At 40.8% G+C, this 14,594-nt stretch overlaps 2 protein-coding genes across 11 annotated transcripts in view; one reads left to right on the top strand and one right to left on the bottom strand.

The window, feature by feature from the left end:
* Ndufaf2 (NADH:ubiquinone oxidoreductase complex assembly factor 2) overlaps window positions 1-7,459 on the bottom strand; it is a 119,595-nt gene extending 112,136 nt beyond the window's left edge. For 2 of the 3 annotated variants that reach the window (XM_060385703.1, XM_060385702.1), the window contains exon 1: window positions 7,258-7,459. In XM_060385703.1, the coding sequence (XP_060241686.1) occupies window positions 7,258-7,384 (127 nt within the window). In that variant the 5' untranslated portion in view covers window positions 7,385-7,459. The remainder of the gene's footprint in view (window positions 1-7,257) is intronic. The other variant, XM_021632761.2, reaches the window with a different exon arrangement.
* A 66-nt stretch (window positions 7,460-7,525) lies between these two features.
* Window positions 7,526-14,594, top strand: part of Ercc8 (ERCC excision repair 8, CSA ubiquitin ligase complex subunit) — a 44,449-nt gene continuing 37,380 nt past the window's right edge. For 5 of the 8 annotated variants that reach the window (XM_021632756.2, XM_021632757.2, XM_060385699.1 and 2 more), the window contains exons 1-2: window positions 7,526-7,679; window positions 10,974-11,069. In XM_021632756.2, the coding sequence (XP_021488431.2) occupies window positions 7,603-7,679; window positions 10,974-11,069 (173 nt within the window). In that variant the 5' untranslated portion in view covers window positions 7,526-7,602. Of the gene's footprint in view, window positions 7,680-7,731; window positions 7,986-10,973; window positions 11,070-14,594 lie in introns of those variants that run through there. The other 3 variants (XM_060385701.1, XM_060385698.1, XM_060385700.1) reach the window with 3 other exon arrangements.

A 14,594-nucleotide genomic window follows, 5' to 3' on the forward strand; every position in this document is an offset into this window, starting at 1 on the left:
CTGTGATCTCTAAGACCAGCATCTCAGTTTGGTCACTTGTAAAGGAACTTAGACGCAGCCTCAGGCAGCAGCAGAAATGACTTGCTGAACCGAGTATCACTTTGAAAGTCAGAAGACAAATACTGTATCTGTCTGACTTAAAACAGCAGAGAAACTGGGCTCTGTGTGAACACCATACAGTTGGGTTCTGTTATTAAGAGCACAGCACTATCGTTTTTCTTAATTCTTGTGATTTTCCCACCAATGCAGCGTCTCATGACAGGTGTTAAGTACTGTGTCTAGGAGCTGTATTTACTAATTACTGTGATCGCTCTGACTGATAGTGACATTGCTGTCCTAACAATGCAAAACCCTCAAACACGGCAGGCTGTGGTGCTGCATGCCTTTAATTTCAGAGATTTAAAGCAGAGGCAGAGGCAGGAGGATCTCTGTGAGTCTACAGGTCTAGTTCCAGGACAGCCCAAGGTACAGAGAGAAACCCTTTCTCAAAAAACCAAACCAATCAATCAAACCCTCAAAGACCCAGAGAACTAGCAATTCAACTCCAGAACATACTTTCAGCCTCATTTAAAAACAGACATGTCAACCACCCATAACTAGTTTCCATTTCAGCTCAAAGATGCTGGCATGGAAATCGGAATAGACCACAGTTGCTGAGGCTCATTTAAAGCCACTGTAAATGACTGGCACACATGACTGTCAACACCTCATCCTCACGTTTTGTTGTTGTAGTTGCAAATGTGATATAGACATATGAGACAGGAACTCAGTCATGGAGTACAGGGCAAACAGTGGGTCTTTCCTCTTTTGATGAAATACAATCAGTATTTAAGTGTATAAACTTTGTACACAATCGAGGTTATTTAGGAAACAATAAAAAAATGAAATCTTTGAGGAAAACTACTTATCTCAAAGCATTTACTACTGCCATATTGTCCATTATTCTCTGTCCATCTTATGTATTTCAGTTTTTCTTCTATTTTCATTATGGGTTTTGTTGTTGTTGTTGCTGCTGCTGCTGTTTGGGTAAATAAATGCTCTGATTCCACCTGGGTGTGGTGGGGAAGGCAATGGTTCCTTTCAATCAGTTTAAAGTAAAAAGTAGTAAAACTGTCAACTTTGATGTTTTTGGAACAATGCTGCCACCTGCTGGACCTTGAGTCAAGTACCACACTCAAGAGAAATTGGACTACCACCTTCCAATTATTTAATAAAACAAATAAAATCTCTGCAACTGCTTCTATTAACAGCAATTCATTACATAATAATGATCATTACATAATTCATTACATAATAATAATAATAATAATAATCGGCTGAGGTGAGAGCTTCTAAACCAATGTGTCATTACTGTACACACAACAGTGGGCCATGCAGGTTTTGAATAATTAGGCAATGATTCTAAAAGGACACTATAAGGCTAAGTATATACGCAGAAGTGTGATGATTTAATAAAACTCAATTTGGCATTGAGAAAGGCAGGTCTGTACCTGACCTACACTAGAAGGTGGTTACACCATGGACAGGTACTCTTATTCTTGGTAAGAACATTTATTCTTCCAAGGCTAATTTGGCTTATTTATTGAACAGTATCTTACTTACCTATTCTAAGATTCTTAGAACCACATACATCTAAGTAGTTTGTCCTGTTTTGACTTTTAGGTTCTGGCCCAAAAGATACCTCAGTTCACTTAATAGCTGCTTTTGCGGTGCCCACTCTATACCCAGGCACACACAGGAAGCTCAGTTAAATATGGAGAAATGAAACAATAACCCCGTGTTTAAAACGAGAACATGACCTAGTTGTAAAGATATTAAATAACCAGCGTTCAGTGGAAGAACGGTAACTATGGTTAATTTAAGCTCATGAAAATACAGGAGAAAGACTGCAGGTAATGGGACACTGGGAATGATGAAAATACGTTTTATTTGTCTTACAATATGAATGTGTAAAATTCAAATGAATAAAACCACTGATTAATGTTTACCTATTATCTTCCCAAATCCTATTCAATTTATAAATAAAAGAGGCTTACAGCTATGCTAGGAAACAGATCAAAGTTCCATCAATAGGTCTGAACCGTCACTAAATCAGTGCCCTGCCTCTAGCAGCCTCCTATAACTCTAGCTCCAGAGGATGCTCTGTCCAATTCCGGCCTCTGTGGGCACCCACATACATACGGCATACACACACAGGGGTGGGGGCAGAATAAATAACTGTTAAAGCACTGGCTGCTCTTCCAGAGGCCTAAGTTTCGGTTCCCAACACCCACATGGCATCTCACTCTGCCCTTTTTAACTTCAGCTCCACAGGACCTGACCCTCTTTCAGCCTCCTCAGGTACTACATGCACATTGAGCATAGACAAACAAATAGGCAAAACACCCAAACCATTATCTCTCTCTCTCTCTCTCTCTCTCTCTCTCTCTCTCTCTCTCTCTCTCACACACACACACACACACACACACACACACAGAAACAATATAAATGCATATTACTAAGTGAAAAACCAATCTAAATAGTTATATACTATATAATTGAACTCTGGCTCTTGGAAAAAGTAAAGTGCAAAGACATTAAAAAGTAAGTGATCTTTCTGCTTCTGGGATACCTCACTCAGGATGATCTTTTTCTAGTTCCCACTATCTGCCTGCAAATTTCATGGTTTCCTTGTTTTTAAATGCTGAGTGGTATTCCATTGTGTAAATGTACCACAATTTCTGTATCCATTCCTCAACTGAGGGGCATCTGGGTTGTTTCCAGATTCTGGCTATTACAAATAAAACTGCTATGAACACGTTTTAGCAAATGTCCTTGTATACTTGAACATAGTTTGGATAGATGCCTTGGAGCAGTATAGCTGGATCTTGAGGAAGTGCTATACCTAATTATCTGAGAAAATGCCAGATTGATTTCCAAAGTGACTGTGCAAGTTTACATTCCCACCAGAAATGGAGAAGGGTTCCCCTTTCTCCATATCCTTTCCAGCATGTGTTGTCACTTAAGTTTTTTATCTTAGCCATTCTGATGGGTGTAAGGTGAAATCTCAGGGTCGTTTTGATTTCCATTTCCTTGATGACTAAGGATGTTGAACATTTCTTTGTTTCTCTGCATTCGATATTCCTCTATTGAGAATTCTCTGTTTAGCTCTGTACCCCATTTTTTAATTGTAATTTTATTAATTACAGCTTATTCACTTTGTATCCCAGCTGTAGCCCCCTTCCCCATCTCCTCCCAATCCCAACTTCCCTCCCCCTTCTTCTCCTATGCCCCTCCCCCAGTCCAATGATAGTGAGGTATCCCAGAAGCAGAAAGACACACAGGGTATATACTCATTCATAAGTGGATATTAGACAAATAATATGCAATAAACATACTAAAATCTGTACACCTAAAGAAGCTAAGCAAGGAGGACGACTCTGGGTAAGATGTTCAATCCTCACTCAGAAAGGCAAAGAGGGTGGACATCAGAAGAGGGAGAAAACAGGGAACAGGACAGGAGCCTACCACAGAGGGCCTCTAAAAGACTCTACCCAGCAGTGTATCAAAGCAGATGCTGAGACTCATAACCAAACTTTGGGGAGAGTGCAGGGAATATTACGAAAGAAGGGGAAGATAGAAAGAACTGGAGGGGAAAGGAGCTCCACAAGGAGAGCAACAGAACCAAAAAAATCTGGACACAGGGGTCTTTTTCTGAGACTGATACTCCAACCAAGGACCATTCATGAATATAACCTAGAACCCCCGCACAAATGTAGCCCATGGCGGCTCAGTGTCCAAGTGGGTTCCCTAGTAATGGGAACATGGGTTGTCTCTGACATGAACTGATTGGCCTGCTCTTTGACCACCTTCCCCTTGGAGGGGGATTGGGGGGGAAGCAGCCTTACCATGCCACAGAGGAAGACAATGCAGCCACTCTTGATGAGACCTGATAATAGGCTAAGGTCAGATAGAAGGGGAGGAAGACCTCCCCTATTAGTGGACTGAGGGAGGTGCCTGGGTAGAGAAGGAGGGAGGAAGGGTGGGATTGGGAAGGGACTAGAGGGAGGGAGCTACAGGTTAGATACAAAGTGAATAAACTGTAATTAATAAAAATTTTAAAAAAATGTAAAAACACTAAATGATCTCTAGAGATGAAGTGGGAAGGAGAAAATGGTGAAAACACTAATGCAAGACACTGGTAGTGGCAGAGTATGGGAGAGGAAAAAAGAGACTATGTTAGTAGCTTTCAAATAGCTTTTCTGTAAGCTTAAAACTGATCTAAAAATAAAGTCCATGTGCCAGGGAGATGGTTCCGAAAGCAAAGGTGCTTGCTTCTAAGCCTGACGACTGGAGTTGGAACCCCCAAACCCACAGAGTTGAAGGAGAGAACTGTCTTCTCTCCCAAGCCATCTTTTGATATCCATAAGTGCACTGTGGCACAATCGTGCCCACAATAAATAAACAAGTCAATATTAATTAAAAGCCAATCAATGTATTTCAGTTTGTGAGAGAAAACAATCTTAAGATCCACTCATAAAAAGAATCTAACAGGGAACAAGCAAGGAACTATTAAGCTTACAAAGGGAATTTTAGAAGCTGGGTTAGAAGCTGGGTAAAGTGCTTGCTGTACAAGTGTGAGGACCTGAGTTCAAATCCCCAGCACCTGTGTAAAAAGCCAGCTCAGTAGCATGTGCCTGTAATCCTAGTGCTGAGGAGGAGGAGACAGGAAGATCCCCAGGGCAAGCTGGCTAAGCAATCAGGCTGAATCCATGAGCTCAGAGCTCATATAGAAACCCTGCCTCAAAAAATAAGGTAGGTGGTGACTGAAAAAACAGTTCACACTCATCTGTGGCTTCTATATACAGATACAGGTGTATACACACACACACACACACACAAGCATACGGTCAATAAAAATCCCAACACTGGAGAGGCAAAAGGCAAAGGCAGGAAGACAACTCTGAGTTCAAGGCCAATCAGGTTTACGCAGTGAGTTCCAGGTTCTATACAGTTCCAAAGCTCTATACAGTGAAGCTGTTTCAATGAAGAAAACAAAACAAAAACAAAAACAACAAAAAAGTATCCTTCATAATATTAAACACAATAAACCTCCAAACAAATACAACAAAATATATGCACATCCCCTATGATGAAAATAAGTGAAAAAAGAAATCAAAGAACCAAACAAAAGCAACCCAAAATTAACTCAGGTTGATTGTGACATTAAATTTCACTCTCTTAAAGCACCATCATCCAATTTATTTTTCTTGAGCTCCAAAAATGTCTTATGATGCCAGATGAGTATTTTATGCACATTTTATGGGGCAAGCTGGAACTACTGAGCTCATTTGGAAACCAGATGATAGCAAAAGGCTAAGAATCAGTCATGCCTCTGGGGAAATGAAAATTAATGTTCACACAAAAATATACATGAATGTTTGTGGCAACCGTATCCATAAGCACCAAAATCTGGAAGCAGCCCAACCATCCTTTAGTGGGTAAATGTACAAACTATGGTGTATTCTTGACAGGGAATAGGCAGCAATAATAAACTGCTGATATCTCAATGAATCTTGAAGGTATTGGTATGCTGAATGGAAGGTAACATTTTCAAAAGGTTATATATGCTATGACTCTCCAAAAATTATACAAGGCATAATATTCTCAACAAGAGAAAACTCTGACATAAAGATCAGTTACCAAGGTTACCAAGTGAGAGAATAACTACTAAGGGCTAGCATGTGAGAGATGCTGAAGGTTGATAACTATGTTCTGTATCCTGACTATGATGAAGTTAGATGAATCTCCAGCATGTCAAAATGTGAAGTGTGTAACCAGTTTATAGCACTTGAATTTGAACAGAAAATTTCTGCTGTGTATGTGCTGTGCATTGCACACGTCTGATTTGTGCCAGTGTACATGCCTGCACACAAGTGTAGAGGCCAGAGCTGGATGGCAGGATCTTCCTCTATACCCGCTGTCTCTGGGTTGGAAATTTGCCTACTGGCTAGGCTGGCTGACCATCTGCCACCCACCCTTCAGAGCTGCCTGTCTGCCCACAAAGCTAGGGTGCTGGGTACATATATCCATGCCTTGCTTTTTATGTGGATGCTGGACATTGAGGCTCATCGCCTCCTGTTTGCTGATCAAGTGCTGAAATCCAATGGGCCATTTACTCAGTCCTTGAAAACAACAAACAAAACCAAACCTCAACTTATTAGTAGTAAAATGAACAGTAAAGAAAAACTATTCACCTCTATGTACTAACTAGTTGACTAAATTGAGGAGAGTGGACATACCAAGTGTTGACGAGGATGTGAGACAACTGAACCCTTTAGCATTTCTGGTGGGGGAATAAAATGGTACCATCACTTTGTTTCTTTTCTTTCTTTCATTTTTGGGTGTTTGGGTTTTTTGTTGTTTTTTTGTTGTGTTTTGTTTTTTTGTTGTTGTTGCCGTCATTGTGGTTTCTTTCAAGACAGTGTTTCTCTGTGTAGTTCTAGCTGTCCTGGAACTTGCTCTGTAGATTAGGCTGACCTGGAACTCAGAGATCCGCTTGCCTTTACCGGCTGAGTCTAGAGACAAGGAGAGACTGACTTGTCCCTCAGCTGCCTCAGTCAGAGCTTAGGCTCTAACCCAACTTCTTTCTCTTTCATATCTGGGAGGGAGGGAAGGAGGAAAAGAAGGAAAGAGGGAGAGAGAGAAGGAGGGAAGGAAGGAAATGAACATCTTCTCCCCTGGCCTCCCCCCCTCCCCCACAGGGTTTCTCTGGGTGGTCCTGGCTGTCCTTGAACTCGCTCTGGGTACCGGCTGAACTCGAACTCAAGAGCCCTGCCTCTACTTCCCCAAATGCTGGGATTAAAGGCGTGAGCCAACACCTCCTGGCTAAAAGGAAACCTCGCTTAACTCCCCGTAACAACCCGTTCCACTTCTTGAAAACAGCTGTAGACATGCGTTTCTGAAATTGACCGGGAAAGGAAATGGGAACCGTTTATTAGAAAGGATCGGTGTGTCCAGATACTTCATGCTACTAGGAAGGCGACCGATGGGGCGACCGCCCCAGCCACTGCGCCACTTGGGAAAGATAAACTCTTAGAACAGCTTCCCGAGACTCCTCGCTCAGCCCCTCTGACAGACCTCGGAGGACGTGGTCCAGACTCCGTCGTCCAAGGCAAACTACCGAGCCCTCGGACCCGGGACAGGGGTCAGGACACCCGAGGCCCGGCCCCAGAGAGTGCGGCGGCTGCTACCCGCCCGGGACGCTCACGCTCTCACCTCTCCAGTTCTTGTACGGGGCGATGTAGTAGTATTTGTTCCCGAGATGGTCCGTGCCCACGAGCTCCCTCACCTCCCTCGACACGGCGCCCGACACAAGGCGCAGCACACCCCGCAGCCAGCCCATGCCGGAGCGCGGCTCGAGTAGGGACTTGCGACTCTGCTCCGGCCACGAGACCCCGCCCACGCGAGGCCCCGCCCATGTCCCGTTCTTGCACCTCCCAGTAACGCCGCTCCCCTTTGGTCACGTCGTATCGCCGATTGGCCAATGGGAGCCCTTGTTGTTACGCGCTCCGAGTCCTGTCATGGCGGCACCCAGGCCTCAGGCCGGTGAGTGCAGCCGAGATGTTGAGTTTTCTGTCCGCTCGACAGTCGGGCTTGGAGGACCCTCTTCGCCTGCGTAGGGCGCAGTCCACACGGAGGTAAGGCACGCCTTGTCGCTTCCTCTTCCGGTGACAAGTGGGGATCTGAAGCAGGGACTTAGGGTGGCAGGACCAGTGGGCCGAAGAGGAAGTCGCAGGAGCCAGATGAGGAAGACCCGCGTGTGCTTGGAGGGGAAAGTATGAAGACCGAACGCAGGTCACAGTCACTGTAGCTTGCTGCCTGCTTGAAGAATGAAGCTGAAAGCGAGAGGGGGTCGACTGGATAACTGTCGCTCCAGGAGAGACCTGGTGGACATGCAGGGCAGGGAGGTGACAAGTGGAATGAGGAGATACGGAGAATATCGGGTGGGTGGAATTTGATTCTCGCGTGTATGGCTTGTGAGTTGAATGCTGGTGGCAGAGTCGACATTTTCCCAACGGAGAGCTCTACTTGCAATTTTGCACTATTTTGAAATATCCCGTAGGATACCAGAACATGACAACTGGCTTTCACCAAAGTAAACAAAACAAAACAAGCTTCGGGGGAAGGGGGCCTGTCCTTGTAACATAATCTCTCAGAAGTGTTCTCTTATCTGTTTTTTTTTTTTTTGTCCTAGTCTAGTCAATCAGAACTGAATCACTAGTTCTGGCTTGCTCACAGCGAGCAAGTTACCTAAGGCCACCAATCGTAGGAATTAGAGACCGTTGGAAGCCCGATTCCAGCTGAGCATCTACTTTCTCCTCTCCATAGAGTTTACCTACCCAGTCTGCTGGGCCATGACCTTTGGCTCCACACACTCGCTGCTTTTTTTTTTTTTTTTCTTCCAAACTAGAGGAACTTTACAGCAGAAAAAAAAAAAAATTCCTGACTCTGCTAATGCTAATTTTACTTATTTATGATCCAATTTTAGTGTCTCAACTATGAATATAAGAGAATTGATGTTATAAAAACTAAGCAGACCACTTAGGAAATACCCAAGCCAAAGAAATGATTTTAAACAAAATACTATTCATTAAGGCCTGACTAAGGTGATAATTATAAGAGATTAAGGGATAAAAAAACATCCGTGCCAATGTTCTCTGAGATGCTCTGGTTCAAATTATGAGACAGTGGAACTTTTTATGCTTCCAGGTTATTCTCATGTGCAGTTAGGATTAAATACTAATGCCCGAGAAAGAATGGAATAAAGAGGTGTGCGCGCGTGTGTGTGCGTGTGTGTGTGTGTGTGTGTGTCCACTCTATCTTAATTTCACCCAATTTAAGATAGAGTAATGATTGGTGTGAGTGTCCAGCCCACTGTAAAGTAAGGTTGCTATCCTTGGGTGACTTTTCTTACATAAGAAAGCAAACTGAGAAGGAGCTTTGCTGGGGTACCTGTCTCTGCTCTTGCTTGAGTTCTTGACCAGACTTCCCTCGGATGTTAGACTATGACTGGGACAGTTAGCCTGGTCAACTTTTCCCTCCCCAAGTTCCTCTTGATCGTGGTGTCATCATAGCAACAAAAAGCAAACTGATAATCTTAGTAATCAATGAGGAGATTGGCAGTTTGTAGCGAATGTGTATAGGAAAGTGGACAGTAGTAGGGTTAATGCTTGTTTACTGCAATGCATTGTCACCAACCGAGAAGTTGGTGTCTATGTGGAGAAGAGATTTATTAAGCACTCTTTGAGCTGTGCTTGCCTCCTCCTGGCTGGGTCACTTCTTGGTGTGAAGCAGGATCTCCTCTCCTCTACACTGGGCTGATGGTCACCCTCCCTTCTGAGGCTAGATCAGGAGCAGCCTTTTATCCTTTACCTTTTCAGTGTTGGGAGAGCTGTGAGGGATCCCAAAGGAAGTGTCAGGGTTGTTTGTGTGTGTTGGGGGAGGGGTGTACCTCTAGGACACTTGAGACTACTTTTTTTGTTTATGTCCAGAAGTTTACCTTCATTGATTTTCCTAGTCTATGCCAGTTTCTCAGAGGGCAGTACTGTGAGCCTTCTCATGGCTAGCTGCTCCCATTATGTCCCACTAGACTTTCATGTCCAATGTTTCTGCTTCTTATTTCTTTGGCAGACTTTTATTTTGTCTGCCAAAATAATTCCTTTATTAATTTATTAATTTTTGTAAAATTTCGTGTGGGGTTTTGTTTTGTTTTCCAAGACAGGGTTTCACTATGTAGCCAAAACGTTTTGGGTGGCTGCTTTGAAATAGTCATCACATAACTCCAAAGCCCATGTTATCTCAGCTTTGGATCCTCTTGATCTTCTTCTATGGAAGTTGAAATTTCTGTGATTCTTCATATACAGAATATGTTTGGATTGTATCCTCAATATTTTGAACAGTGTTACTAGGCTCAAGGTCCTTCTTTACTCTATGAAGAATACTGATGTTTTTGTTTCAGTTGTAACTTTAGATTAGATTTAGGCTACAGTTCCCACCTCTGTCTGTGGACTATGGTTTCTAAACCTTTTAGGTCTGCCCAGGTGCATGCTACTCATAGGTCAGGCAGTGACAAGTGGCAGTTGGCTGACTCTTGAAAGTCTTTTGCTGGATGTTCAGGATTAGATCCAGGAAAGAGGATGAGTCATGGAGCTTGAAAATTATTTATGATGTGTACTTCCTGATCTTTGTCTTTGCTGTGATTTCCCAACTTGTTGAAACTCCCATCTTGGTCCTTCAGCCAGAAAATTTGGCCGCTGGTTACTGTTGTACACATTTGCATATTTGGGCCTCGCAATTCCATGTTTAGGCCTAAGGCAGAGCTCAGAAGAATAAAGACAAGCTTTAAAAAAAAAAAAATGGCACTAATGAGAGAAGAGGAAAATAATTCACTTCGTTTAAACTGCAGTGTTGAATATAGTTTGCATTTCTACACTTAAGAATTTTTTAAATTGTGTGATTCAAACTTTTATCCACTGGGTGTCCTCAGTCAGGTTTATCAGAACTTGGACTTTTCCTGAAAGTTCATCCGTAGATAATTTTAAAGGACATTTAATTTAAGAGGGGGTCTCCTATATCCTGCACATCAGATGTTTTTATTATAATTCATAACAAAAACAAAATTATAGTTATGAAGTAGCAGTGAAAATAATTTTATGGTCAGAGGTCACTACACCATGAGGAGTGTATAAAATGTTGAGAGCATTAGGAAGGTTGAGAGGCATTCTCATCTAAAGTAATGTTTCAAGTGAGACATTTGCATGTGGTTGTTGGTAGCTTGTGTTGTAGAGGCTTCCACTGAAAATATGAACACCTTTAAATGTGGAAAGACAGTAAAGACGTGAGTATTTGTGGTAATCTTGGGGAAATAAGCAATTTGTGTTAAATTTTTTCTAGTGTTAAGTTTTATCTTTTTCTCTCTTTAATTTTTGAAGGGTCCTGGGACTGGAGCTAAACAAAGATAGAGATGTTGAAAGAATCCATGGCAGTGGAGTTAACACTCTTGACATTGAGCCTGTTGAAGGAAGATAGTAAGTTATATCTTCACTGTTCTTTCTAAGTGAGATGCAGTCAAATCTTGCCTTTTCAGATTTATTAGTAAAGATCTCTTTAAAATATTTTTAAATTGTAAATTGTAGCCTTTGTTGAATAGCATTTAGTCATTTGAAATAAAAACTCCAAACTACTGCGGCATAAATATATTCACGTTAAACCTATAAACCAGGAGTTTATGTTGATGCAGAAGGCTTTTAAATGCTAGGAGGTGTCTTGGGTACTCTTTTAAAATACAGTTGTTACTTTCAAGAAGTCTAATGGGAAGTGACTTATAAAAAGCATAAATGTGTTTGGCACACTCAGTTGGAAGCAAACAACCTTACTGAGTTTCTAACGTACCAGCCCTGTGAGCCTGTGCAATTTACTTAACCTTTCCAGTTTTCAATTGTCTTAGCTATTCAATGGGAATGATCATGCTTAACCTATTTGTCATAAGAATTTGAGAAAATCTGTACTGAAAGTATGTTTAATTGTTTCACCCCATTGCCCACACTGTAGCTGAATGTGTTCCTGTACGGATGACCTATTGTCACACCACACCACTCATTGTGGAGGGTTTCGGTGGAGGATGCAGCTCAGTGGCAGAATGTATGACTTGCGTGCACAAAGTCTGGGTTTAATCTAGGGCAGAATGAGGAGAAAAGAAAGGTGGTAAGGCATGTGGGCCCGCGGCCTATCATGTTAGCCGAGGATGTAGTTCAGAAACAGACTCTCACCTAGCGTGTACAAGGCCCTGGACTCAATCCCCAGCATGACAGGGAAATAAAACAAAATCAGTCCTTATGCTGTCCGTAATTCGATCATGTATATAAAAAACCCTAAGGAAAGTAGTTTCTCATGTTATGGTCTATTTAGTAGTTGTCCTAGAGTTTTTATTTCCTAGTAAACTTAGCCAGGTGGGTTTGGTAGACTTGCACTTTCTCCTTTCACCTTCTGCTATAACAATAGCATTTAAAAAATGTGTGGTAAACAGTTCTCAACTTAGCACATGGCTAAATTTAAAAGATGTTGCACAATAATTCTTTTCTTTTCCCCCAGCTTTTCAAGGCTTAACATACTATTTCCTGTTCAAAGACAGTTGAGGGGCACTTATTGATAAAATATATGCAGATCCAAGGAACAAAGGTTAGCTGATTGCTTTTGGTCATTGGAGCCAATAGGGAAGATACACCAATGTTCCAGCCAGCCATTTGGCATAGTGATTGTATAACCTGTGAGTAACCAGTTAACAGAGACAGTAAGAGCTGGTGGATTACAGTTTATGTGTGATGTGTTTGAAGAATGTAGGCTGAAGATGGTGTCATGGTGCATCAAATTAAAGTCTGAGCCACATAGCATAGTAGCTTTCCCTTTTACAACTGTTTATTTCTTTGTTTGCTAAGATATACCACTTTTAATCCTGTTTAGTAGCAAAAAGAAATAAAGCTGAAAATATATGTCGAAATGAAAAAAAGACTATTTTCTCTTCTTTAAGAAAAATCAGTATATGTGTAAATTCTTCAGAATTATACTCATTTATTCACCCACTATGAATACTATAGCTAAAGCACTAAAAACCACAGGCAAAATCAGAACACATAGATCTGCTAGATCAGACTTAGTTCAAAGATTAGGTGTTATTTTAAGAAGACTGTCTATAAACTATTTTTAACAAGTTCAATTACAGAGAATACATTTGCATACCCTTATGAAGATTAAAATTTGTATATTTTCTAAATTCTTTTAACTTATTCATCTTTTGTAAGTTTTCTTTTCTATATGAAAACAATACCCTACCTCTTTAATATGGTCATGATTAGCAGAATACTAACCTCATAGTTGTCAAACCAAGAGAAATTAGAAATAAATGAAGAATATTGCAGAAATGAACCAAGGAATAAGGGACACAGGCAAAAGTATACAGGGTGTAATTCCTTAGACATAGAAGGCAAAAAACAGCGAGAACATAAAGATCAGAAAGAGAGGAAAAGTCAAGAGTGAGCTGTAGCTCAGTGATGTAGTGTTTGCCTCTCGTGTGTGAGGGCACAGGTTCAATCCCAGCACTAACCCTCCAAAAGGAAAAGAACAGGATATGAAGGTACTCAGACAGACAGACAGACAGACAGAATAAAGGCTAAGAAGATCCAGACTGCACATGACAGGAGTCCACAAATAATGCCCATGTGAGTAAGCAGAATAAATGTGAAGTTATAATTCAATAATGTTTTTACTTGGAGTAAGATCTACAACTGTAGTGTGTAAGGGTATGGGTCACACTGTCACTGAAATTTGACTTTGGGATTTTTGCCCAAAGGAATCATTTTTTTAATCTAAAATACTCTGAGAATTAAGCCTTTTATATTTACCCAAACTGATTTTCAAGGCCAAAAAGGTGGACATTTGTCAGTGGTTTACAGGAATTCTTGGAGTACTGTACTCATTAGCCCTTCTCTTGTATTCTACTGAGGTGAAATCAGATAGCCAGAATAATCAGAGGGACAAAAATATAAGGGTTGATGACCACTAATTCTAGAAAATAGCAATACTTTATGTAAATGTATAACTTTATGGATCTAGGTATTGGTTTGGCTGCTGATATCACACTAAAGAAACCAATTATAAATAATTTTCTTAAATACAGTCTAAAAGTCTTAAGCTCGAAATTGCAGAGCAAATGACCTTGGTTTTGCCAACATAAATCACAGGAAACAGAACATGTCAAGGGAGCAAAGAAGCACAAAGGTGAATTTAAGGTCGGTATCATGAATAAAACAAAGCTCCTTTATTCATGATACACTTTTGGGTGATGAATTATGCAGTGTTCAGAAATGAAAGTCAATGACTACTATAAAAAATTGCATTAGTGAATAACTGAAGGGAAAGAAAGGGAGTCATGGTTGGGAAAAGCCCCTGTTGTTTGGTTTCCTGAAGACTACTTTGATGTACATACCTGTTTTTAATTGGGCAACTATATTTTGTTTAATAGTGGAATAAAATTCAGAGGATCTAAGATTTTTGCAGTTAAGTTTGATCCAAAAGAGATCATTGTTCAAAGAGATTTTCATCTTATAAAAAATATGAAAGTTGGTACTCTCGATGAGGGTAGGAAAATAGAAAGAGTGAAAATACTGAATGTGAAATAGTGTGTATGCCAATACATGGAAAAATTAAAGTCCTTCCTTTTGTAGACTTGTTCTGAATTTACTTCACACTTGACCACCTGTTATTTTGTCTAAACTGAAAGTAAATGTCACAGCTTCAAATTCAAAGATCATTTCAAGTAATGTTATGAAAACAACAAAATCATAATTGGAAGGTAAACAGCCCGAGTGAAGCTAATATAGCCCTGCACAGATGCAGGAGTCATAGGTAAAGTATGTGAAGTGCTAAGAATATTTTACAAGTTAATTTTGTAAATTAGTTGAATTCATATGAAGAACTTTTGTTATCAAGTACATGATTACATGTTACTTTTACTATTTAAAAATCATTTTACAAAGCTTTTGAATCAAATAATTTAC

This window comes from Meriones unguiculatus, chromosome 6 (assembly GCF_030254825.1).
Source record: "Meriones unguiculatus strain TT.TT164.6M chromosome 6, Bangor_MerUng_6.1, whole genome shotgun sequence".
NCBI classification, from domain to species: Eukaryota; Metazoa; Chordata; class Mammalia; order Rodentia; family Muridae; genus Meriones; species Meriones unguiculatus.